Source organism: Plecotus auritus, assembly GCF_963455305.1.
Source record: "Plecotus auritus genome assembly, chromosome: 2".
Classification (NCBI taxonomy): domain Eukaryota; kingdom Metazoa; phylum Chordata; class Mammalia; order Chiroptera; family Vespertilionidae; genus Plecotus; species Plecotus auritus.
The window spans coordinates 72197762-72225312 of NC_137771.1; the positions used below are offsets into that span (position 1 = coordinate 72197762).

General features: G+C 36.6%; 1 protein-coding gene across 3 annotated transcripts; it reads left to right on the top strand.

The window, feature by feature from the left end:
• Positions 1–27551, top strand: CDC7 (cell division cycle 7). 3 transcript variants are annotated; one of them, XM_080655941.1, is made up of 12 exons: positions 1–121; positions 834–1011; positions 7070–7153; positions 8791–8926; positions 13235–13328; positions 13413–13555; positions 15121–15373; positions 15993–16088; positions 16829–17007; positions 17720–17802; positions 20157–20306; positions 25664–27551. In XM_080655941.1, the coding sequence occupies exons 2-12, from the start codon at positions 897–899 to the stop codon at positions 26050–26052; spliced, it is 1722 nt and encodes a 573-aa protein (XP_080512067.1). In that variant the 5' UTR covers positions 1–121; positions 834–896; the 3' UTR covers positions 26053–27551. The 3 variants fall into 3 exon arrangements, with proteins under 3 accessions (XP_080512067.1, XP_080512069.1, XP_080512068.1); XM_080655943.1 differs by lacking the exon at positions 7070–7153 and having other exon boundaries at positions 12–121; XM_080655942.1 differs by lacking the exon at positions 1–121 and having other exon boundaries at positions 268–1011.

Sequence of the window (27551 nt, forward strand, 5' to 3'; positions counted from 1 at the left end):
CTAGAAGCACCGAGGCGGGAAGTGTTGCGCAGGCGCGACTGGCAGAGTCGCTAGGAGGTGCGCTTTTGGAGTCGGCGACCCAGGCATCTGGGGAGCCACAGAAGTCGTATTCCCTTAAACTGTGAGTTTCCAACGGTTTGTTCCCTGGCGCGGGATTGTGAAGGATTAGAAACGAATTTCGGGTCGTGACTTCGGTCTGGTCGCAGCAGCAGTACCCCCCGACCCGCCCTGGGATCCCGCTCGCCCGCGGCGGGAAGTCGTGCGCCTGCGCACCAGGCATCCCTTGCGGTGTCGGGTCAGAGGGAGGAAGGTCCTTCCCCCCTGCGCTCGCGGTCCGCGCTCCCTGAGGGATCCATTCATTCCATTTCCCTTGCTCCTTCAGGCGCTCGTGCTCGGGGTGGTGTCAGTTCTCCACCAGCTTGCTTGGGGCCTTGGCCGAGCTTCCTGGCACTCCCTTTCAGTAGTCGAACGATTTCCTCCCGTCCTCTTCCTCCTCCTGTCCTCTTTGTTCAAACCGCTCCCCCCAGGAAAGCCTCCCCCACCCCCTATGCGCCGGGATCCTGGAGCCGGGCCAGGGTGGTCCTGGCAAGCACCCTCAGCGAGCCCACCACCCGAGGCTCTCCCGACTAGAAACTTCCCTCGGGCCCCCTGCCGATATTTCTGGAAAGGGAAAGTGAAGCAAACGGAACCTTACAAATGGCCCACAGTTTTCTTCCTTCGGGGATGTTAACACATGATTTGTTTTTTACATGTTTGTCCCTTTGTCATTTTTTAGTGCTTGGTTCAGTGAGTAATTTAAACTTCTATCTTCTCTGGTATTCCGATTTTCACAGCTGCTTGGCTCCCTCTGTGGACATGACCCCTTAGCTGGCATTTTTCATCCCAGTTGTTTTGTGATGGAGGCGTCTTTGAGGATTCAGGTGGACGAACCTATGGCTTTTTCTCCCCTGCGTGACCGGTTACAGGTGGATGGCTCTTTAAAAAGCTCTGAGCAGAATTTTAAACTATCAGGTATGTGTGTAATTTTAAAGATGTACGGGCAACCGTTCTGTAATTTCAAATATTTAAAAACACACACAACTTCTTGAACCTTAAAGTGTATGTATAAATAAAAACATTTTTTTACAAATCAGTAAAGTTTTCTAAGATCTAGATTTAGGACTGAATTGCATTTTAGAAGGAGATTGTAGTCCATCAGTGTCATTTTACAGATGAAGTTGCTTCTAAATATTAGTGATTGTCTAAGAACATAAAGTTTGTTGATACCCAAACCAGAAGTTCTCTTCTCCTAGGCCTGTGTTCTTATATCTACTCACCATATTGCATTAAACTTGGATTTCAAAATTGATAGGGGAGGGAATTTCAGTTAAGTATTCAAAAGCAGTATTCAGTGATAAAAATAAGTGAAATGTTTGTAGCAGATATAAAGCACTATATCTCAGTGTACATCATGAAACGTTATTTGACCCTAAGCCAGACCTTGAAGTGAGGCGAGGGGTCTAACAATTCCTGATCTTGTACAAATGTACACCTTCATTCCTGCTCTAGCACAGTGCTTGGGACATAGTGGACATTTAGTAAATATTTGCTACGTAGAAGAGTACCAGTTGACTGTATTTTTTTCCCTAAAAGGTAGCTAAATCTTCTTTTATATCTTTGTCTTAAGCAATTTAGTACTTGTCCAAAAGATACTAGCTTTGACTATTCATCCATGATATATAATTATACACTACAAAGTAGACTTTAACCCCATTCTAGAAAAATGTCATCACATGCTTTTTTTTAAAAAAAATATATTTTTTTATTGATTTCAGAGAGGAAAGGTGAGGGAGCGAGAGATAGAAACATCAATGGGGAAAAATATTAAAAAAGAAAAAAAGAGAAACATCAGTGGTGAGAGAGAATCATTGATTAGCTGCCACCTGCATGCCCCCTACTAGGGATTGAGCCCACAACCCGGGCATGTGCCCTTGACTGGAATCGAACCTGGTACCCTTCACTTCACAGGCTGACACTCTATCCACTGACCCAAACCAGATAGGGCCATCACATGCTTTAAAAAACAAAACAAAATAAGAAATTTGAAATAGGGCAATTAAAAAATATTTTATTGATTGATTTTGACAGAGAAATATTGATTTGTTCTTTCAGTTGTACATTCATTGGTGCTTCTTTTATGTGCCCTGACTAGAGATAGAACCTGCGACCTTGGCATATTGGGAGGACACTAATCAACTGAGCCACCTGCCAGGGCTGACATCACATGCTGTTAATTTCTGACCGAAACTGAACTCCCCTGTCAAAATTAGTACCCTTCCTGATGTCCCTGTTTTTGGTGATAAAAGCCACTATTATCGCATATATTTATGTTTAAAACTTTAGAGTTGTCTTCAACTTAGGCTTTATATTTGCTTCTCATATCCAGTCACCTAACTTTATTTTACTTTTTTGTTGTTGTTGTTGTTAATCCTCACCCGAGGATATTTTTCCAATGATTTTTAGGGAGAGTGGAAGAGAGAGGGAAAGACAGAGAAAAACACCGATGTGAGAGAGACACATCGATTGTTTGCCTCCTGCATGTGCCCTGACCAGGGCCTGGCCAGGGAGGAGCCTGCAACCGAGGTACGTGCCCTTGACTGGAATCAAACCTGGGACCCTTTGGTCTGCATTCTGAAGCTCTTATCTGCTGAGCAAAACTGGCTAGGGCATATTTTACTTTTTTTTAAAGATATTTTTTACTTATTTCAGAGAGGAAGGGAGAGGGATAGAGAGGTAGAAACATCAATGATGAGGGAGAATCATTGATCAGCTACCTCCTGCATGTCCCCCACTGGGGATCAAGCCCACAGCCTGGGCATGTGCCCTGACCAGGAATTGAAATGTGATCTCTTGGTTCATAGGTTGATGCTCAACAACTGAGCCGCGCTGGCTGTGCTTACCTTTTTTAAGAATGTGTGACATAATATATGGTATACATTAGGCAGAATGGATGTAAAAAATATGAGCAGAATTTTAAACTACCAGGTTATAGCATTATGTTCAGGTGAAAGCTACTCTTTTAATATTCTTCTGGAAATCTGGGAAAATAAAGAGTAGGGCGAATTTTATTCTAAATTTTTGAAGTTTTGTGGCTTTTATGTAACAGAACATTGAACATTATAAACAGTGCCTTTGGTAATTTATAGGACATGTTGAAATGTTTTTCATATGGTTCTTTTTTTATGACCCTGAATAAAAGCTAAGGTTATATCAAAAATATAACTTCAGTAAGGAAAGTAAAGCTGATGGGTTCCATGCACATAACTGTCTCATGACTCAATGTACACCCTATATTCGGAGCTGTACGAGATATTGCCTTCAAGGAGCTGATAGTATAATTGAAGAGGCAAAATACAGAGTGCTAAACTACAAGAAAAATAATATAATAATTGCATTAATGTATTATGTGTCCAATGACACAAGGGAAAGCTAGACCATGAAAAACAGGTAATTGCAACAGAATGAAAAAGAAGAGGGACAGCATCCATGAAACTGGATGAAAGTGGCATTGTAAGATTATTTTAGTAGCAGTGTATTAGATGCACTGGAGGATAGAAAAAAAGTAAAAGGCAATTTAGGTAAGAAACTTTGTCATAATCCAAGAGCATTCCTGGCAGAGGAAACAGCAAACTGGAAGACCCTCAGATGGGAGGGTGCCTAGTTTTTAGGAACAGAAAGGAGGTTATTTTGACTGGAAGTGGAAGGGTGATGCAAGTGAAGTATGAGAGGAGGTAGTTCTCTGGGTTTTATGTGGAGCAAGTATAGGCCAACAAGGGGGAAAGCAGAGAGCACAGTTAAGGAGGCTGTTGTTGTATTAAAGCCAACTTGGATATATTATGAGGCGGAAAAAACAAGCCGAGATCTTCATTATAAAATATGGACATTTAAATAACTTTTTTAGCTTGTGGACTTTTCAGGGTCTTCCCCCAGTCCTCAAAGTAAATATGTAATTATATATAACAAGGTCTCTACCTTTACTAGTATTTTCTAGCGTGAGATGAATGTTCCCTTCTGCTGCCTGCTCTCATCCCCTTCAGAATTTGAGGATTTTGCATTCACTTTGGTTGTCAGGAAGTTTTACTATTGTTTGAAAATGTCAAATTTGTTCTGTTGTGACAGGAAATCTTAATATAAACATATTTAGAGTTTTGTAATGGTAGGTAAGTTCATAGTAAGTAGTGATATGGAAGTACATTAAGCTTACATAGTCATTCACATGGCTTGTGCATTAGTGTTTTCTTTTCTTTTTTTTTTTTTTTTTTAAACATATTTTATTGATATTTTACAGAGAGGAAGGGAGAGGGATAGAGAGCTAGAAACATCGATGAGAGAGAAACATCGATCAGCTGCCTCCTGCACACCTCCCACTGGGGATGTGCCCGCAACCAAGGTACATGCCCTTGACCGGAATCGAACCCGGGACCCTCCAGTCCGCAGGCCGACGCTCTATCCACTGAGCCAAACCGGTTTCGGCTAGTGTTTTCTTATTACATCTACTAGAGGCCCGATGCACAAAGATTTGTGCAAGAATAGGCCTTCTTTCCCCTGGCTGCTGGCACCGGCTTCCTCCGGCACCCAGGACCCGGGCCTTCACTCTGGCCGCCACCTTCCGCCTTCGCTCTGGCCCTGCCACCCTCCTGTAGCTTCCCGCCCCCCCCCCCCCCCCCCCAGCTGGGGCAGGGCGGCCCGGCTGCCACCATCTTTGTCGCATCAATTTGCATATTACCTCCTTATTGGCCGTGGGCACTACCATCTTTGTTGCAGAGTGACGATCAATTTACATATTATGTCTTTATTAGATAGGATTTTCTTCCTGGTGATTTCTATCAGTTGACCAGCATTTCTCCTACTTATTGCCAACTCATGCTTATGCAAAGAGAAATTCCAAAATGAACTAATGGGAAGCCATAAACTATAATAGTTGGAAAGTAAAGTTCATCTAATCCAAAGCCTTTGTTTCACAGGTTAAGAATTCAGCACTATCTGATTTAATGATAGGAGTTAAATCCAGATCTTTAGATTCCAGGCTTGCTTCTCTATCAGCACTGTCCAATAGGACTTTCTGTGATAACGGATGTGTTTCTGTGTTGTCACATGTGTCTAGTATAACTGAGGAAATTAATTTTTAATTTTATTTAAATTAATTTAAATGTGAATAGCCACATGAAACTACCTAGTAGATAGTAGTAACTCTGTTATTCTACTACAAAGCTTTTGGTGCTCTTAATTACTGACTCTTGTATTGAACTGTGAAGCTTCTCCAGAGCACCTATGAAGTAGATGAGAAAGTGAGGGTAATTTAAGGAAGTCTTCCTATATCCTTAAATGGGCTGATATAGGGGAAAGAATACTAAACTAACCTCTTATTTATCCTCCAGCTCTTATTGTTCTTCCTCCCCTTCAAATTACCCACTTGTCAGTTTCCCCCTTAAAAACTGTATGGCTTTCATTTGCATTCTCTGCTTTTTCCTTCTTGGGCCACGTTTAGTTTAATTGTCTCCCCACCCTGCTCTTCCCCCCTTAATAATTTATATCTTTTTCCTTTTCCACATCTTTGCATACAAAGTTCCTTCTTCCTAAAACACCTTCTTCCACTTTTGCTCTTCATAAGTAATTCAAAATATAGTTTAAACTTCCTGAAGTATTCATTTCCTTCCCCCCCTTCTACTTAATATTATATGCATTCCTCTGTTATTACAGTTATCTTGTATTGAGATTGAGCTTTTAATAACTGTCTCTTCCACTAGATTAAGCTCTTAGAAAACGAACTGCACCAAATTTGTTCATTTTTAAAAATATAGCCATTGCTGAGCATTTGTTAAAACACAGTGTTTGTTAAATGAATGAGTCTAGAGACTTATGAGCAATACCTCTGTGAAATTGGGCATTTGATTTAACTTCCCTGAATAGGATTTCTTTATCTGAAAAGTCAGGGTAATAAATAATTCCTGTTCTGCCAATATCACAGTGCTATTGTGAAGATCTGAAAAGATAATACATGTGAAAGTACTTTGAAATGTCTTAAACTGTTAGACTTTGTGGAGTAATATGATAACTTAAAAAGTAGCTGATGGTTAGCCTAGATATTGGAATAAAATCTGATGACTCAAGTATGTAGTTCTCTTTTGTATCCAGTAGTTTATCTCATTTTGTATTATAGCTTCTCTTATTTTAACCATGTATATTTTTGTAAAGAACTTGCATTAATTAAAAAGTAACAATTTATCTGCTGTAAAGGATAGAGGATACCGTTGTTAATGGGATAATTTAAAAAAATATATTTTTTAACATTCCTCAGAGCCTTAGTAGACTTTCTCTCTGAGGCAATACTGTGAATATACAATACACAAAACTTTCCCAAGTCTGTAAGATTTTGTGTCTTTGGGGGAAGGAAGTTTCCAAGGAGATTGCATTGTATCCTTGTCATGCCATCTAGTGATCATAGAAAAAATTGTTATTTTTTAAATTTAGCTTCTTCATTGTGTTGTACTGTAGGCAGAGACAGTGTATCTGTTAGTATGTAGTAATTCCAGAATAGTAGAAATTCTGTGTGTGTGATTTTGGGGCTTATCAATTTTGTCTGTTAGTTCAAGAGATATATGTGAACTACAACAACTTGATGGAGTTGTATGTGATTTACAACAACTGGATGGGGTTTTAATTATTCTTATGATTTTTAAGGCTTATTATACCTATATACTTGTAACTTAATTCATGTTTTAGAATTTTGAGTTTTTTAACTTAAGAAAGTGTATGCCCAGTTGGTGTGACTCAGTGGTTGAGTGTTGACCGTGAACCAGGAAGTCACAGCTTGATTCTTGGTCAGGGCACATGCCCAGGTTGTGGGCTCAATCCCCAGTAGGGGTTGTACAGGAGGCAGCTGATTGATGATTCTCATCATTGATGTTTCTCTCTCTCTCCCTCTCCCGTCCTTTCTCTGAAAATAATAAAAACATATTTTAAAAAACAAAAAAAAGTGTAAAATATACTCTCATTAATCTTAACTATAAATTGTTTTTTTCCTTGATAGGTGTTAAAAAAGATATTGAGAAGCTTTATGAAGCTGTACCACAGCTCCGTAATGTGTTTAAGATAAAGGACAAAATTGGAGAAGGTAATTTGGGATATACTCATCTTTTTAAGTTTTTTTCTCCTCTTCTGTTTTCCTTGTTTAATCTTGATGTTCATTATTATTTCTTATTGAAAAACACTTCTTTAAAAAATATTAAGACCATGTTTATATTACTATTAGTTTTCTTTTTTTCCCTTGAAAGAATGACAGAATAAATATTTATAGTAAAATGAACAGCCCTATTTTAATTTTTATAAAACTTTTATGCTATTAAAAATATTGCTATATTAATAATATATTATTAGTTATAACTACTAAAAGTGAAATATTTAATATTCAGATGGAGAGATTTGATACAAAAAGCCAAATCTTTATCCTCTTTCTCAATTGCAGTTAGGTAGAATTGTACATTGAAACCTATATGAAAATTAGATGGCAAAATGATGAAAATAAAGTGATACAATATTTATAGGATGGTCAGTATTAACGTAAATATCATTGAAAGACTGACAGTTGCCCTGGCCAATGTGGCTCAGTTGGTTGGAGCATCATCCCATGCACTGAAGGGTCTCGAGTTCAGTTCCTGGTCAGAGCATATACCCAGGTTGTGGGTTTGATCCCTAGTCAGGGCATGTATCTGGTACAGGAGGCAACGGATCGATGTTTCTCTCTCTTGCTCGCTCTCCCTCTTCCTTCCTCTCTCTAGAATCAATGAAAACCATATCCTCAGGTGAGGATTAAATAAAAAATTTAAAAAAGGAAAAACTGACAGTCATTTTGATTTAATGAAGGGTGAATTTGGCAGACAAATATGAAGGGAATGAGAGGATAAAAAGATAATGGAGTTTTTTGGTGATTATGTAGAGAAATCCCCAAATATTAAAAATCTTCCATATATTTCCTTGCTTGCTTTTCACAAGGAAAAATGTCAGAAGAGAAAAGTCTGGGTCAGTGGGGGCAGAGAAATTAGAAGATGAGATGAGATGATTTGGGATGTAAGATCTTTACATCTTTTTCCTTGTCTTTTTTTGAACACTGGGTTAGTGTGCAAAAACTTTGTTCTGGAAAACAAGTGTCCTTACAGATTGATAGCTGTTTCTACTAAATAAGTTTGAGAAATATAGTGTGTATAGTTTCCTTTTGATTGTTCATGATGAACACATTAACAGCTCTGGAAAATATTTTAGTAAAAAAATCTATCAATTTGTTTTAACTCAGTATTTCTCAAGTTTAATTGGCCACCAATTTTTTTCTCTCTTTAGTTTAATGCTAAATTTAAAAGCCCAGTTGTTTTTGTGTGTGTTTTTTTCCACTAACACTGTTATAATTTCTACTTCTAACAGACCAGTATCCAAGTCCTAAGAAAGTAGTTTAAAATGACAATATTATAGAAAAATACTTATTAGAATGGATTATGGCATTATGCTAACCCAGTCAAACAGATTTACTATAGTGTCCCCTAAAAATTAATATAGTATCCCCTAAAAAGCTGAGTACAGTTAAGAATTTATTAAAAATTGCAAATAAATTGTGTTCACAGATGTCTGCTCTTTGTGTTCATTGTTATTAAAATATTAATGAGTATGATAATTCTAAATAGTTTTATGATCAATTTTAGCATTGTTTTATTAACATTTTTAAAAACAAAATATTGAAAAATCTAATAAATTGTTTTACAGGCACTTTCAGCTCTGTTTATTTGGCCACAGCGCAGTTACAAGTAGGACCTGAAGAGAAAATTGCTCTAAAACACTTAATTCCAACAAGTCATCCTATAAGAATTGCAGCTGAACTCCAGTGCCTAACAGTGGCTGGGTAGGCAGTTTAAATTTTAATTGAACTGGCTGTATAAATTTTTAAGATTGCTAAGTAGCTATGTAATGGGGATAGTGAGATTGTCCATTAATTAAACATATTTCAATCTGGTGTTTGCAATTTGCTAGTACTTTTCCTCTAACCTTGGAATGGTTAGTTAAATTTATACTAATTTTTGCAGTGGATTTCCCTGAGAAAAGCTTGACTTCCAGTTCTTTTACCACATTTTTTCTCATCTTCTTGCCAAATCATAAAGCTTGGCATCCATGGTCTAGATATTTTTTATAATGTGGGGAAATTATATTTCACATCTCCCCTGCTATAGGCAGCCTCATCTCATATTTCATTTTGAGCAACAGAATTACCTGGCATGTCTCTCTCATTAATCTCTCTCTCTATGCTAGGTTACTCTTATCAACATATGGACATGATATAGTATCTCTTATCCCCCTGTACTACCATCTCACTTCTAGATGCTCCATCATTTCTTTGCTCCCCTTCACAGTCAGACTTCCCCCAAATTAATCTACATGTGCTATTTTCACTTCCACACCCCCATAAAGTGTGGCTGCTCTTCTCTATGCTAAATTGAAACTCCTTTAGATGAGTCACCCATGACTTCATTTTGCCAATTCCTGTTTCTGTTCAAATGCACTCTAGGCAGTGTTTAACATGCTTGATTTGAACCTGTCTTCTGACTTCTATACTGCTACATACTTCTTTTTTTCTTCCTGCTTTATTTGGCCTTTCCATTTCAATGTCCATTGCCAGCTCTTCCTCTTCTACCTGACCCCTAAATGGTGGAGTTCCTCAGTGCTTGATCCTGGGCTTTCTTTCTCTAGAATCTGCCTACTCTCTAGGACAGCCTTGGGCAAACTACGGCCCGCGGGCCGGATCCGGCTGTTCTATCCGGTTCTCTCGCTCTCCCCTCCGCTCCTTTACTTTGAATTTATATTAGTTCACACAAACACTCCATCCATGCTTTTGTTCCGGCCCTCCGGTCCAAAAGAACCTATTGTGGCCCTCGAGTCAAAAAGTTTGCCCACCCCTGCTCTAGGATCATGTATTTCCACATGACTTTAAAAACATCGTAATGATTCCCTTAAGTATATATCTAGCCTCAGACCTCTTGACTGCAGATTGGTAAATATCCACCTGCTTATTTGTAATTTTCTTTTCTTTTTTTATTACATTTTATTGGGGTGGCATTGGTCAACATGAACATAGAGGTTTCATGTGTGAATTTCTAAGTTATAAACTCTGTATATACCACCATGTGCCCACCACCCAAAGTCACATCTTCTCTCACCTCATATAAGGACTCACTTCTCTCCCCCCTTCCCTTTGGCAACCACCACACTGATGTTTGTGTTCGTAAGTTTCAGTTTTATATTCCACATATGAGTGAAATATAGTTCTTAGCTTTTTCTGTCTGATTTATTTCACTTAGCATAGTGTTCTCAGGGTCCATCCGTGTTGTTGCAAATGACGCTATTTCATCCTTTCTTATGGCTGAGTAGTATTCCATTGTGTATATGTAGCATATCTTCTTTATCCAGTCCTCTATCGCAGGGCACTTTGGTTGCAGTGAACATAGGGGTGCATATATCTGTGTGAATAAATGATTTCAAGTTTTTCGGGTATATCCCCAGGAGTGGGGTTGCTGGGTCATGTGGTAGCTCTATTCTTAATTTTTTGAGAAATCACCAGATTGCTTTCTATAGAGGTTGTACCAGTTTACATTCCCACCAGCAGTGAATGAGGGTTCCCGCTTTTCCACAATCTCTCCAACACTTGTTATTGCTTGTCCTGTTGATAATGGTCGCTCTAATAGGTGTAAGGTAGTGTCTCATTGTAGTTTTAATTTGCATTTCCCTAATTGCCAGTGAGGTTGAACATCTTTTCATATATCTTTTGGCTGTTTGTATGTCTTCTTGGGATAGGTGTATTTTCAGGTCATCTGTCCACTTTTTGATTGGATTATTTGTTTGTTTGGTGTTGAGTTTTATGAGTTCTTTATATATTTTGGAAATTAAACCTTTGTCGGAGCTACTGTTTGCAAATATCATGTCCCATCTGGTTGGCTGTCTGTTTGTTTTGTTGTCTGTTTCTTTTGCTGTGCAGAAGCTCTTCAGTTTTATGTAGTCCCATTCATTTATTTTCCACTTGGGTACCTAATAAACATCTCAAACGTCATATGTCAAAAACTAAATTTTAATCCATCTTTGCCTACCAAAAAAAAATCATATTGCAACAACTGGTTTTCCTCTATCAATCTCAGTGAATGGTACCACCATCTCTATCCAGTTGCTTAAGCCAGAAACTTAGTACTGATCCGCAGTGACTCCATTTTTCTTCTGAACCACATTCATCACCAAATCTTGGCCATTTTGCCTCCAAAATATATCTAAAAAACTCGTCCAACATCTTTCTATTTTCTCGACCACTATTTCATTCCTCCTTCCCCTTTAATCCCATGGTTGCAAAACAGCCAGAGTGATCTTTAAAACATAAAAATATGTATGTATGTGATATAAATTGGATATTGTTACTATAACCCCTTAAAATCCTTCAGTGGTTTATCAGAGTACTTTGAAAAAAAAAAATCTAGCATTGTCTCATGCCAGTCTTCCCACCTCCCTCACTGTGCTCCAGTTTTTTTAGTTCCTCAAATTTGTCTCAGGAGCTTTCTTACCTCATTCAGGGCCACTACCCCTAGTGTTTGCGCATTCACTGAGACCCCTCACAGTGCTGACTCCTCCTCTCAGCAAGAGGGGCACCACTTCAAGGAGTTCTTCCCTGAATTAGATTCTATTTCTTGTTGTCACAGCTCCTTTTGATCTCTTTAAAAACTCATCATATATCACTATTTGTTATCTTGTTTATTATCTGATAATAAACTCCATGAGGGCAGAAGTGGTGTTAACTTTAATTCACCATTGCATCCTTAATGTCTGACATAGTGTTTAGCAAATAACAGTGCCCACTAAATATTTATAGAATGAATGAACAAGCTTATTTCTTTGTTTTCATCCTTCTGTTTTTTATAGAAGACAAGAGGATGAAATGGCCTCTCTAAGGCATGATGATATACATTCTTTTTTTTTTATTATTGTATGCATTCTTACTCCTTGAATAAGATAATTTCTTTTCTTTCCCTGTACTTCAAAAGTGCATGCTAAAAAAGTATCTGATCTTGCTTCTCTTCTAGCTTCCCACACTGGTTTTTCTTTTCTTTGCCAGATATTTCAGGCAAATTGTCTTTGTGTTCTAATTCCATCTATTTTCCTTCCCTAAATCCTGTTTTACCTCTTCCTCTCCATTTAATTTGCTCTTTGAAAAATTACCAGTTAATTCCTCTTTGCCAAACTAAAAGCCTTCCCTCTGTTCTTATTCTGCTGATCACCCCTTCCTTCAAAGCTCCTCCCTTGGGTGATATTTCTGTCTGGACTTCCTGCCCCTTCCTCCTTATTTTGACTTGAGAATTTTCCAAAGTTTAGTTTTTTCTTCTCTCTAATAATTTTCACTGCTGTATGTATCACTTCTCTGCAAGAACTGTCACTGACCTTTCACTTAAGATCTATCCTATATCTCGATATCTTTATCAACATAATCAGGTCTTGGTTTTGAAGCTTCTTTTCCTGATTTCTTTTTTTATTTCATTGGCATCTGTGTTGTTTTACTCACTTAGATTCAAAGCCATGGAAATCAACTTTACCCTTTTATGGGATGCAGGGTAGCATAGTGGTTAAGAGCATGCAGAGATCAGGAGCAGACTGTCCTGGCTCCATGACATACTAGTTTAATGGTGAAGCTCCTTAACCTCTCTGTGCCTCAGTTTCCTTACCTGTAGAAAAGGGGGAGGAAATAAAATCACCGTCCTCATAGGGTTGTGAACATTAAGTGAATTTGTTAATAAATGTGAAGTGCTTAGATCAGAGCTTGGCATATAGTGAATAAATGTTGGCTATTTTTAATTTATTTATTACTACTATCTTATCTGCTACTAATCTTGTTAATTCATTCTTATTCATCTTTTTCTTTTCATTCTGTCACTCATTCAAAATTAAAACTATAATTATCTCATGTTTGAATTACTATAGTAACTTCATAACTGGTATTTTTGTTTTAAAAAAAAAACTATCTTGTACAAGTCAGTTAAATGTGTATATTATCCTATATGATAATAGTTTTAAGTTAGTTTTCTTGCATTGTTTATGCATTGCTAAAATTGCATTAAAAAAATAGGCATGAAGTTTCAGTTTATTTGACCTTTCCTCTAAAGTTCAATGTGCATTTTTCCACTAGGGGGCAAGACAATGTCATGGGAGTTAAATACTGCTTTAGGAAAAATGATCATGTGGTTATTGCTATGCCATATCTGGAACATGAGTCCTTTTTGGTAGGTTTTAATATTTCTTGAATTTTTATTAACTAAATGTTCAATTTAAAAAATGTTATGACCTTATTTATAACTTTATTTTAGGATATCTTGAATTCCCTTTCCTTTCAAGAAGTACAAGAATATATGTTTAATCTGTTCAAAGCTTTGAAACGCATTCATCAGTTTGGTATTGTTCACCGTGATGTTAAGCCCAGCAATTTTTTATATAATAGGCGCCTGAAAAAGTAAGTATGGGAAGAAGTTACCAGAAAAGATTTACACTTGAATGAATTTGTGCCATGGGATCTATCTCATAGAACTTAGAACATACTACAACAGCCATGCACAGATTTTGCCTGTTTCAGATTTTCATTATGATCAGAGAAGGAAAATATAGTGAAGAAGGTAAATTTGTGTTAGCAAAGCAATGTGCATCATTAGTTGTTCCATGGCTTAGTGGAAATGGCACTCAGCTAAAAAACTTAGCAAGGGTCTCATCCTTTTTGACCTTATACATTTCTTTTTATCTCTGGGCTTCATTTTTCTTTTCTAGTAAATGAGGGGATTCGACCACATGATAGCCATTTCCTGTTCCAACACCAAGTTTTGTGTTTATGTATAATTTTATGCTGATTATATATATACATAGAGGCATTAAAACTTAGCCAAAACCGGTTTGGCTTAGTGGATAGAGCGTTGGCCTGTGGACTGAAAGGTCCCAGGTTCGATTCCGGTCAAGGGCATGTAACTTGGTTGCGGGCACATCCCCAGTGGGAGGTGTGCAAGAGGCAGCTGATCGATGTTTCTCTCTCATCGATGTTTCTGACTATCTATCCATCTTCTTTCCTCTCTGTAAAAAAATCAATAAAATATATTTAAAAAAAAAACCTTAAATATTGCTCTTTATTCAGTGGATTATATTAAGTGTGGTAAGAAGGATAGAACTGTAACTTTTATCTTTTAAATTTGTTTAATTAAAAATTATTTGCTGCCCTGGCCAGTGTTTGCCAGTGGTTAGAGTGTCAGCCCAAGCACGGAAGGATCGTGGGTTCAATTCCTAGTCAAGGGCAAGTAGCTGGGTTGGGGCGCATGTGCGGGAGGCAACCAATTTTTTTTTTTTTTTATAGTGAAAACTTTTTAAATTTTTTTTTAATTGTTTTTCCTTTATATATATTTTTATTAAGGTATTATATGTGTACATATCTTACCATTGCCCCCCCACCCCACTCCCATACATGCCCTCACCCCCCAATGTTTTGCATCCGTTGGTTACTCTTATATGCATGCATATAAGGGAGGCAACCAATTGATGTGTCTCTCTCACATGAATGTTTCTCTCTCTCCTCTCTTTCCTCTTTCTTCCTCCTTCCCTCCCTCCCTCCTTCCCTTCCTTCTTCCCTCCCTCCCTCCCTTCCACTCTAAGAATAAATGGAAAAAAATATCCTTAGGTGAGGATTAACAACAGCTACAAAATTATTTATTATGATAACATTTCTGGTACTGTTAGAGAAGAAAGGATTGTTTTCATACACTTCATTCCTTGTCTTTCTTGCCAGTACAAGCCATTGGAAAAAGAGGATAAAAGATTTGTGTGTGGGTGGGTGTGTGTGATACATCTTTCCTTAGTTTTCAATCCTAGTTAGCTATTAAATCCTTACCTTGTCTGTAAAACTTGTTTTTCTTTTTTTTCAAGAATGTTATAAATTCTTAATTGGTCACCAAAAGAATTGCAGTTTCTGTATGACTATAGTTATGATGTTAATAAGCTTTAATTGTTACAGAGAACTAAAAACCTGCTTTTGCTTCTTAGGTATGCCTTGGTAGACTTTGGTTTGGCCCAAGGAACCCATGATACGAAAATAGAACTTCTCAAATTTGTCCAGTCTGAAGCTCAGCAGGAAAGTCGTTCAGAAAATAAAGTCCATGTAATCACCGGAAACAAGATTTCATTAAGTGGCTCCGCAGCACCTAGGGAGCTGGATCAGCAGCCCACCACAAAAACCTCTGTTAAAAGGCCCTACACACATGCGCAGATTCAGATTAAACAAGGAAAAGATGGAAAGGTTCTACCTCTTTTATTTCTTAAGTACTAACACAGTTTTAGAAATGTATTTCTTCATCCAACAGAGGGAGATACAGTACTAGAATAATAACTTGCAATTTAAAATAATTTTTACAGTTATATATCCAATTGATTAGATTTTTACTAAGATTTGTAATGACTTGTTTTTTCATTTTAAAACAAGTTTATGTGGTAGATTTATGGTGTCTTTGTCATTACAATTACATTATATAACAAAAATGGAAAATAATAAATTTTTCCTGCATGTTTTAAAGTTCAGATTAATTAGCCTTTTTACAAGAAAGCATTAGTTACAGGGGGAAATTCTGAAGTGTCTATCTCCATTTTAGCTGCAATGCCAAATGTAACAACCATGCAGGTGGTTTTTGAATTTTTTTAGTTACGTATATTTGTGGACTATGATAACATTATATGGGTGTTAAGAGTTCTGTCTAGACTATTTTCTCCTTTCACAGAAGTGTTTTGGTGCCTGAGAATGACTTGGATGCAGCTGTTTTTGTTTCATGTCACTTAACTCTTTCAAAACTATGGCAGAGTACAGCTGGCAGAAAGTGTTACAGATATAATCCTTATTTTCCTTGTTTTTGTTGGTATTGTAGGATGGCTCTGTAGGCCTTTCTGTCCAGCGCTCTGTTTTTGGAGAAAGAAATTTCAATATACACAGCTCCATTTCACATGAGAGCCCTACAGTGAAAGTAAGTAATGTAGCTTATTAGTGCAATCAGTTAGTCGTACATTGAACAGAATTTAGGGAATGGTTAGATTAGTGTTTATTGTCAGGAACTTTTTAAAAGCAGAATTTTGCTTTGGCAGAAGGTATTACTTGCTTTGAGTATCTAGTCAGCACTTTTATTTTTTCCATTTTTTTTTTTTTTTCTGAACTTTTCTGGTGGAATTTTTCATTAGCTGACTGTTCTTTCTCTAAAGGAACATTTGGATCATTAAGGCCTTTTCTCTCACTGGCTAGAATGTGAGCTTGCAGCAGCTAACACATTTCTGACACAGTTGATAACATAAAGATGTTTGTAAAGTTTATAAACTGTCACCAATGTTAAAAGGGTTTAAAGTGACTTAAGCTATCCTGCCACAGCTAGCTAGAGTGAGCAACAAATTAAAACTCTGATTTTAGTCAATGTAACGGTGCAGTTTACAGTTCTGAAATGGAGTTAGACACTAGAACATACCTTTTATATTTTTGTAACCTATCAGGAAAAGTTCAAATAAAGTAGAAGTTAACTATTTACCAAACTAGGACTAATTAGTAAATTTTAATAAGTTTTTTCAACAGAAAAATCTAAAAGACCTTACATGTTTTAATAGACAACTATTTGCTTATAATCCAATAGTACATGCAGCAGTTTTAAAAGTTATGCATTTTGCCATGCTAGCATTTGAAGGCGTCATGAAAATAGAAAATATGACTTTTCTTTTACAGCTTATGAAGCAGTCAAAGGCTGTGGATGTACTCTACAGAAAGTTAGCAACCAAAAAGAAGGCTGTTTCTGCCAAAGTTATGGATAGTGGTGTGATGAAGAAAACTACCAGTTCTTGCCCAGTTAGCCTGACCTGTGACTGTTATGCAACAGATAAAGTTTGCAGTATTTGCCTTTCAAGGTAATGTGTTTTGACAGTGTTATAAAATCAGCAGCATGCTGCTAGGCAAGATTAGAAATAGCATCGATTCTGTGAGTCAATTGATTTAATGAGTGAAAGAGCAACACAGTTCTGTGAACTACATGGGCACTGATGCAGAGTGATACCTGGAAGAGCAAATGATAAATATTGTCATGTATTGTTCATTTGACATCATGTGCACTTTGGAAAACACACTTGCTCTTACGTGCAAATAATTTTGGTGGGGGACTAGCCTTTCCAGAATCTTAGAATTGCACCTTTTGCTTGCTGATTTAATCTTTTGTTTTCTTTCTTTATTCCTGTCAATGTAGATAACCAGAATCAAATAATTAATAAATATATTAGTGAATAAGTATATTACTCCAAATAAAAGGAAATTTGCATACTTCTGAATTCATATTGAGTTCTATTTTTCTGTTATGGCTCTTATCATCTACTACCTCTTTTAATACCTGGAAGTTACCCTAAAACCTTTCTGGAATAAGGCCTGGGAACTAGTAGAGATGGTGGAGAAGGATCCATAGAAGTAAATTTAGAATTTTCATCACATTGGATTATCATTTGCTTTATAATGACTTTTATTTATTTAGATATCAAGGTGGAATATATTGTGAAGTAAACTGATAAGTGTTATTTTTTGTTCTTCAGTAATTAAACTTTAACTAGAAAAATCTTATTTTGTCATCATAAGGCGGCAACAGGTTGCCCCTAGGGCAGGTACACCAGGATTCAGAGCGCCAGAGGTCTTAACAAAGTGCCCCAATCAAACTACAGGTATGTTGCACTAGAAATATAGAACCTAATTAAAAATTTCATCCTGGGTATCTTTTGTGATCTTATCTATTTCTGACTTTTTTTGAGCTCTTGCTTTTAATTAAATTATGTAAATAGTTCTAGCAGTGTGGCATTCCCATTTTTTAAAAAATTGATTTCAGAGAGGAAGAGAGGGAGAGAGAGATAGAAACATCAATGATGAGAATCATTGATCACATACTTCCTACACAGCCCACACTGGGGATTGAGCCCACAACCTGGCCATGTGCCCTGACTGGGGATCAAACCATGACCTCCTGGTTCATAGGTTAATGTTCAGTGCTCAACCACTGAGCCACACCGGCTGATACACAATTTTTTTAATAGATCACATTTTGCTTATTTTTTCACGTGTGGTCTGCAGGTGGTCTGCCAGGAATATTGTTAACATCATCTTTGTGGGAATAAATAGTGTTTAGTAGTCTTTGGTAATTTAAGACTTGCAGAATTTTATCTATTTGCCTAATACCTCAAAAATTTTCTGTGATGCACATGTAATTGTGTTTCATTAAAATTATATTTTGTTATTGCGAAAACAATATAATAGCATTAAAAAGATTTTTTGAGAAATAAGAAAGTTGTTATGGAGCTGGAACCTGGAAACATCTTTTTGAATAGATGAATCCTGCCATACACTTGGATTATGGATGTTAAAGAAATGCATTCATTCATTGTGTGTATTCTGTGCTTACTAATGATATAAGAAAGAAATGAAACTAATTACTTATACTCTAGTTAGGACACTCTCTCAAATAATTACAATAATCCAGTAAGTATGGTTATAAAACTTTATACAAGGTATGTTAGGGATACCGAACTATCCTACATGAAGGGATTTTGGAAGAAATTTTATGAAGTGAAAACCTCTAAGAGGGTTTATTGTAAATTGGGCGGGGGAGGGGGGGGATTTGGCATCGAGGCATGAGCAAAGAAACTCAACAAACAGCATCATCTAGTCATACAGGAAACAAAAATTTAGTGTAGCTAGAATATAAGATGGTAGTCGAGGAGTGATGAGAAATAAACCTGTGAAGAGGGACAAGGTCAGATCACACTTGTTAAATGACTTGGACTGTATCCTTTAGGTATTAGAAAGTTATGAAGAGAAAGAGATGGTAATAATTTTTCTAGATAAATTTTCTGGCATGTGTGCAGAAAAGATAGATTTTGGAGAGTGGTGGCCTACAAGTGAGAGAGGATGAAAACCTGAATGAGGGCATTAGTAATAGGAATGAAAGGAAAAGTGAAGGATTGGAAAGGCAAAGCTTGGTGGATAAGTGGGGAAAGCATCTGAGATGTTTATCAGATTCCTAGCCTGGGGGATTTGGATGGGGACCAGTAACCAAGGTGGAGAATGAAGAAGAAGCTGATATAAAGGGAAGGATAAGGTTGGGGGCGTTACTTGGTTTGAGATATTTTTAGGACATTCAGATAGAAATGGCTAACAGAATAAATCTTAAGCTCAGGAAGTCTGGTTTGGAAATTCAGTTGAGTGTCATCATTATATAAATGGTAGCTGAAATCATAAAATGGATGGGCCAATAAGGGAAAGTGTAATGGGGAAGAGGTTGGAGCTCTGGGGAACCTCAGCACTTAGGGCTTGGAGAAAACTGACGGAGTAGGCAGAGGTACAAAGGGAACCAAGAAGGGCAGATGATACAGTGGCCAAGGGAATAGAGAACTAATTTGGGGATACTAAGAGGTCAACAGTTAGGAGAGAAGATGTCCCTAAAAGATAAAAAAGTTTTTGGACATGAGACTGAGCTTGTCTTAATTTTAACTGCCAGAATTCTGGAGAATAAAGTTTCTATAATGAGAGTTAGGGTTAGCACCTGGCTGAAGAAGAGCTACTACTGTTCGATACTTTTCATTAAAGTGGACCACTTTTACTACTGTGGTGTATAATTTTTGAGGAGCATCTAGATTTTTCCCCACACAGCTATTTTTGGATTTCTTTTGACCTTCTAATCTAAAATGTGCATTTACTTAGTGTTTTTTAATGGTGAAATTCCTTTTAAATTTACCAAGAATGCTGCTAAAGAAAAAAATAACATTGCATTGTGTATTAAAGATATTAGACAAAAGATTCTCAATCTGAAATTACATTAAAAGCATCTGGGGAACATTTGAAAACATTGATGCATGAGCCCTACTCCAGAACAATTAAATAAGGATATTTGAGGGATTGGGCTTGGGCATCAGAATGTTTAAAGCTCTCAAGATGATTTGAATGTAAGTAAAGGTTGAGAATTACTGGTGTAGATGATAAAATTATCGATTTGGGCATTTTTTTAAGAGTTTGTTTTCTGTTACAGCTATTGACATGTGGTCTGCAGGTGTCATATTTATTTCTTTGCTCAGTGGACGATATCCATTTTATAAAGCAAGTGATGATTTAACTGCTTTGGCTCAAATTATGACAATTCGTGGATCTAGAGAAACTATCCAGGCTGCTAAAACTTTTGGTAAGCAATTTTATATTATAGAACAAAACAAATGCTTTTGATTTTCTTCCACAAATTACTTTATAAATTATTACAAAATTCTCTTTGCATATAAACATTCTGTATTCATAAAGTTCTCTAATGTTAGAAAAATTCTCAGATGCTTAAAATTGATTGCATTGTATAAGAAAAATTTTCATCACTTCTTTTCTATACATACTTATTTAATCTTGTCAAGCACAAAATGCTACACTTTTCTAATATTTAAAGTTTAACTCTATAATGTTAAACAAAAAATAAGGAACAAAATTCAATTCCCAATAGTTGTAGTTTGGATTTATTTCATAAATATTTTTAATATTTAAAAATTTATTTATTGTGCATTAGGGCCTTCTTTACATGATCTTAGTCTATGCTAACAGGTAATCATTTAATTATAATACAGTCTAATAAGGACAACAAAAGGGATGAGAATAGAATGTGTATTAGTTGTCAGGGTTATTGTAGCAGAGAAGAAAATGAACAGAACACCTTTTCTGATGTAGTATTATTGTAAGCATATATTGGACATGGGAAATCATCTCCTTAGCTACACAGAGTGCTTAGTTCTTATAGTTCTAGACTGGGAGATACAGTGTACATCATAGGGCACCTGAGAATTATTCCAGCCTTGCTCTGGCCAAACACAAGCTCAATTGCCTACCTTGTGTTTGCTCTTCATGCACAATTATGTTAGTACTTTCCAAAATGGGTGGGTGTGATTGAGTCCGTTTATTACCACACAATATGAAACACCCCTTTGTGACAGAATTTCAGTCACACTACTTCAAGAATCACTTAACTGCCCTAGCTCATTTGGCACAGAGCGTCAGCCTGTGGACTGAAGGGTCCCGGGTTTGATTCCAGTCAAGGGCACATGCCCGGGTTGTGGGCTTGATCCCCAGTAGGGGACGTGCAGGAGGCAGCCTATCAACGATTCTCTCTCATCATTGATGTTTCTATCTCTCTCCCTTTCCCTTCCTCTCTGAAATCAATATATATATATATATATATATATATATATATATATATATGTATGTATATATATATAAAGAATCACTTAGCTGTCTTGTGCCCAGCCCAAGGATCAATGGGTCTGTTTTTTGGGAGTTTTTGTTCCGTTTTGGACATTCAAATTCATTCAGCTTTATTAATGAAAATAATAAGTTCAAACATAGCCTAAATAAAGCATGACAAGCCCACTGTGTGACCATTTGTCAAAATACACATGATAAACATTCAAGAAGTATTCCTGTTCTTCTGATATAATTATCTGAGAGCTGCACTATTTTGGTTTTCAGAATGGAGGCTAATTATTTAGTAAACATGAATGTACAATAATTTTATTCAATCAGCGATAGGTTGTCTCTACTTTCTCAGATATATCTTTGAAGACTTTTATTTCAACCACATCTACTAATATTCATCACATCTATCAATGGCTACTATGAAAATACACCAGAATTTTAATAAACTGCCACTTTATTTTCATTAAAGAGCAATTCATAAATTGGGTCTTAATGAGGGGTACAATCAGAATTATCTGAGGAATTGCAAGAAATACATATGCTTGTCTCATCCCATCCCTTCCTGGACAATATGATTCAGATAAATATTCATAGGAAGGGTTCAGGCTTGTTAGTTAAAAACAACAACAACAAGTGATTTAGACCAAGACCTACTTCTGTTTAAGAAAACAATTGTCCCTTGCTTAGGCACCAGTGCCATGGTCTGATTCATCAGAAAAATTTAGTGGTGGTTATAAAGAAAGCCTCATAATAGAGGCTTATCAAAAACTGTTTCTGTAGCAAAGTCAATCCAATCCACAATTTGTACCTTTCTTGCATCTATCAAAAGAAAAAAAATATTTTCCTCTTTCCTCTTCTATCTCCCCCTACCCCCTTTTCCCTCTGGTATCACCATACTGTTGTCTATAAGTTTTTTTTTTGTTTTTTTTTCCCTTAATCCCTTCACCTTTTTTACCCAGCCCCTCAACTCCCCTCTGACAGTTGTAAGTCTGTTCTCTGTATCTATGAGTTGGTTTCTACTTCGTTTTTTAGTTTATTTTGATCATTACATTCCAAATATGAGTGAAATCATATGGTACTTGTCTTTCTCTGACTGGTTTATTTCACTTAGCATACTACTCTCCAGGTTCATCCATGCTGTTGCAAAGGGTAGATTTCCTTTTTTATGACCAAGTAGTATTCCATTGTGTGAATGTACCACAGCTTTTTTATGTACTCATCTACTGATGGACACTTGGGCTGCTTTCAAATCTTTGCTCTTGTAAATAATGCTGCAATGAAATAGAAATGTATATATTCTTTTGGATTAGCGTTTCAATTTTCTTTGGATATATCCAGAAGTAGAATTGTTGTTCGATTTTTACTTTTTGAGGTGACTCCATACTGCTTTTCACAGGGGCTGCACCAATCTACATCCCCACCAACAGTGCATGAGGGTTTCCTTTTCTCCATGTTCTTACCAACTCTTATTGTTTGTTGATTTATTGATGATAGCCATTCTGACAAGTGTGAGGTGATACCTCATTGTGGTTTTAATTTGCATTTCTCTGATGATTAGTGATGTTGAGCATCTTTTCATATGTCTGTTGGCCTTTTTTATATCTTCTTTTTGCTGGTTAATTCTCACTTGAAGATATTTTTTCTCATTGACTTTTAGAGAGAGTAGGAGGGAAGGAGAGAGAGAGAGAGAAGAGAAACATCGATGTGTGAGAGATACATCGATTGGTTGCCTCCCGCACGTGCCCCCACTGGAGATGGAAACTGCAACCAAGGAATATGCCCTTGACCAGGAATTAACCCAAGACCTTTTGGTGCTTGGGCTGATTCTCCAACCACTTAGCCACACCAGCCAGGGTTCTCTATATATCCTCTTTGATATACAGTGTCTGTTCAGATCCTTTGTCCATTTTTTAATTGGATTGTAAAAGAAAATTTTATCTAAGGAAAATAGGGTGACGTAATACATACATACATACAAGAGAAGAGTGACCATGAATGGAAAGCAAGGTTGATAGCTTGAAAATTGTATTCTTACATGAGTATATTTAGTCTCAAGTGATTAAGAAAACTTTCATCTACTATTGAACAACTTTATGAGAAGTTTTTGAACATGGTGTTTATCAGAGAAAACCAAAACATTTTGTTGAAGAGTTAAATCTCCCCCATCTGTAATCGCAGTTATAATCAGGTCCAATAATGGAAATGCAATATCTGACATGAAAACATTCCAGGGCAAGTGTCATATAGCAGGCAAGAGCTTTTAGAGATTTATTATTGTAATGGTTATTTTACTACTAAAAAAATAGTGCTACATAGATAGCACTTGTCTCAGTTTTGTTAATATGACTTCTATAGATATGTCAGTCAAATCTTACTATAACTTGGATACAGTACTCAAAACTTAAGCAACCATGGCTGTGTTATTCTTTATGATTCAAAGAAGTGACTTGCCTAAGGTTATCAGTGAGAATACTTCTAATTCTCTTGCCTTGTGTGTAACCTGCCCCACTGTCCTCAACCATTATTAGATCAGGCCCCATGATAGGTTGTCATTTAAGTGCCTGTTGTGTCAAATAAATCCAAAAGACAAAAAAAAATTCTTTAGTTTTTAATCTTCACCCGAGGATACTTTTCTATTGATTTTTTTTAGAGAGAGTGGGAGGGAGGGTGAGAGACAGAAACATCTATGTGAGAGAGACACATCGATTGGTTGCCTCCTGCACACGCCTGACCATGGCCAGGGATTGAGCCTGCAACTTAGGTACATGACCTTGACTGGAATTGAACCTGGGACCCTTTAGTCCGTAAGCCAACGCTCTATCCACTGAGCCAAAATGGTTAGGGCAACAAAATATTTTCTTACTGAATGTATCAGTTTAAATTACTTTATCTGAATAATGAGTCCTCTCTTTGGATATGTCTAAAAATAATTTAGGCATATTGTGTAACTTGGGGAGATGCTGTAGCGCATAGCATTATTTCATAACTTCAGAGTAGCCTGTAAATTAAGGAATAAAATTATATGACTATTCTCATCTGGCTATAATTTTCTAGAGAGAATAGGAATGATAAAATAGAATTAAAAGTAAAAAGAGATTGGCATGTTGTATCCTCAACCAACTTAATTTTTAGTAATTTGTTTTCTTTTTCTCCTCCCTGTCTGCCATGCCAACCCTCCTTTTTTCCTGACTAGGTTAGATCAGAATATGTAAAAATAACTTTGTATTATCCAAAGCTAGATTAATTATTGCTTTAGTAATCCACGTTGTTAACAAATACCCCAGAAAGGAATCTATATACTGTGCTACTCATTGTTTAGTCACATTTCTATTTAATAAGGAAATATAAAGCAAAAATAATAAATTATTGCCCATTTGTATGCTTAATTTATTAAAGATATTTATATTTTTAAAAACTGAGATCACCAACAAGATCATTCATTCATTCAAAAACATTTATTGGTACTTTATGTGTGCCAGCTACTATTGTTGAGTCTCTTCTCGTAGAGTTTAAATTCTAGAGGGGAAGACAAAATAAATATATTCTGCCATACAGATCAGTAGTATTGAGAAAGGTAAAAGGGGAAAGGGAGTGGAGAGGGCTCAGCTGTTTTAGATAGGTTGGTTAAGGACAGCCTCTGTAAGGATGTGATATTTGAACAGTGACATGAGAGGCTGAATAATGCCTTTTGTCCTGTCCAGCAGATATTGAGAATCTGGTATGTTCCAAACATTGTCTAGAATTTGGGGAATTCAGATAAATAAGGTAGTCCCTATTTTCAAAGAGCTCATAGTCTAGTAGGTGAGACAGACATATTTTATCAGTTACAACACAAGATAGCAAAGTAATAGTAGAAATCTTCACAGGATGCTATAGAAGTTTAGAATGATCAACTCTCTGACAGTGTCAGGCCTCGCAGAGGTAATTCTTGAGCTGAATGGACTATCTGGGCACATGAGGGAATGCAGGGCATCCTGGCCAAGACAGGAACCACATAGTCAAGTTCATATAGATGCTGCAGCTGATTAATGATTACAGAAGGATACGATGAAGCTGGAAGTGTTGGCAGAGTCAAGTGAGTCCTTAGCTTAGTAAGTCACTGCTTTCTATTTATGATCCCCCACTTTATGATTTGACCTTCAGCTCTGTAGTGCAAAACACAACTTAAAATGTGCCCATGACAAGTAATTGCACTTTGTGTCATGCCCAGTGTAAATACATCCACATAGCAATGGTTGGACCTGCATGTTCCTTGTGAGAGGCTTCTGGTTTGTTCAAATAATCTAAAATATGTATCATTTTTCTCTTCAGGCAAATCAATATTGTGTAGCAAAGAAGTCCCAGCACAAGACTTGAGAAAACTCTGTGAGAAGCTCAGAGGCATAGATGCAAACACTCCCAAATTAACAAGTGATATACAAGGGCCTGCTTCTCATGACCCAACTTTTTCAGAGAAGACTGACCGTAAAGCTGCTCGCCTCATACAAACACCTCAAGCACAGCACTCAGGGAACTTGTATAAAGGGAACAGAAATGGCTGTTGGGGTTTGGATGTGCACACTACCAATCTAGAAGGCTGGAACACGGTACCTGATGAAGCTTATGACCTGCTTGATAGACTTCTGGATCTAAATCCAGCTTCAAGAATAACAGCAGAAGAAGCTTTGTTGCATCCTTTTTTTAAAGATATGAATTTATGATTACTTAGTTCTTCATTTATTATTTGCTGTTGTGGATTGTGAGGTGGGGTGAAAGAGTGCTTTGTAGAGCCATAAGTTCTTGTTTAGAGACCAGGCCAGGATGAATAATTAATTTATTTAAAAATTTTAGTATTTCCTCTCTTGGAAGATTCTAAAATAAGGATTAAGATTCTTTAAGGTGCCTGGGATAGTTTTTTGGACTAACAGCATTATCTTTGAGTTGGATCTACCCCAGGAGAATCAGTTTTTTAATTTCCCTAATTACTTGTCATTGACATATGCTGAAGGAGCATAGTACTTGGCAGTTCAAGGTGCAAGTCTGAAAATTAGTGGATATGTTAGGGATTAAATGGGTTTCTTCGTAGTATGAGCTATGTGTACTTTTGGAAAACTCAACCTGGTACTGGTGCTCTCACCGTTCTGTAGGTTAAGACAATTTCCTCCTTGAGGCATATATTATACCTTTTATGAACACTAAAACAAATAATGAGAAAATGGTTAGGGGAGATATCATTTAAAATTGAATTTATCTATTAAAAGTATTCTGTGGAAGCATTTATTGTATGAATTGCCTTTTTCAAAAAAAGTTTTCTACCTTGATTTTTTTGCCTTCTCTATTCCCACCTTACACATTCTTCTTGAAAATTATATGGTGCTTTCCACAAAATTTCTAGGTGCATTGTTAAATATTGTATATGTTTACAGTTAGAAACTTAAAATAATGCATATACTGGTTGATAAATGGAAGCTACAGGACCAAGGTGAAGACTGCTAATCCAAAATTATTTTCTTTTTTTTAAAATTAAATATTGTTAAAAGTATTATATATGTCCTCCTTTTTCCCCAAAAAACCCCTTCTAGCCCACCCCACCACCCGCCTCAGGCAAAATTATTTTCTTTTTCTCTCAATGTGTAGGCCCTTTTTCACCATCTTAGGTATAATTAGGTAGGTGCTAAAAGGAAAAGTGAACACAGAGATTATTATGGAGATTTTTCATCTGCCTAGATCCATCCCAATCTCTGTATTCTGTTTTGACTAAATTGGTCCTGCTCAGAGAAGATGATTACTAATTCTTGAAAGGTGGGAAGAGAGATAATGAAGTAGGCAAAGCAAAAGAGGACCAAAGAGGGAAATTTATATATTACTACATTCCAGATTGATATCTATCAATGACAGCATATCAAACTTTCTATGGGAAATAAGTCAGGATGCAGATGTTTTGAGAAGTTTCCCATCATTAGAAGTCATAGAGTATAGAACCAGTTTAGGGACATATGACATTCATTTTATTTTGAACATTGAAGTTAGTACATCTACCTACTCTATTTGGTAAGTATAGTATGTATATAAACCATTATTATTGATCCACTCTGTCTTATGCTGTAATCTTAAAACTTGTTTTTGAATTTGTATGTTTAATAGTTATTTTTTTTAATATATTTTATGTCAATCTACTCATTTGAAAAAATACCTTAAAAAAGTATTGGACACTGAGAGT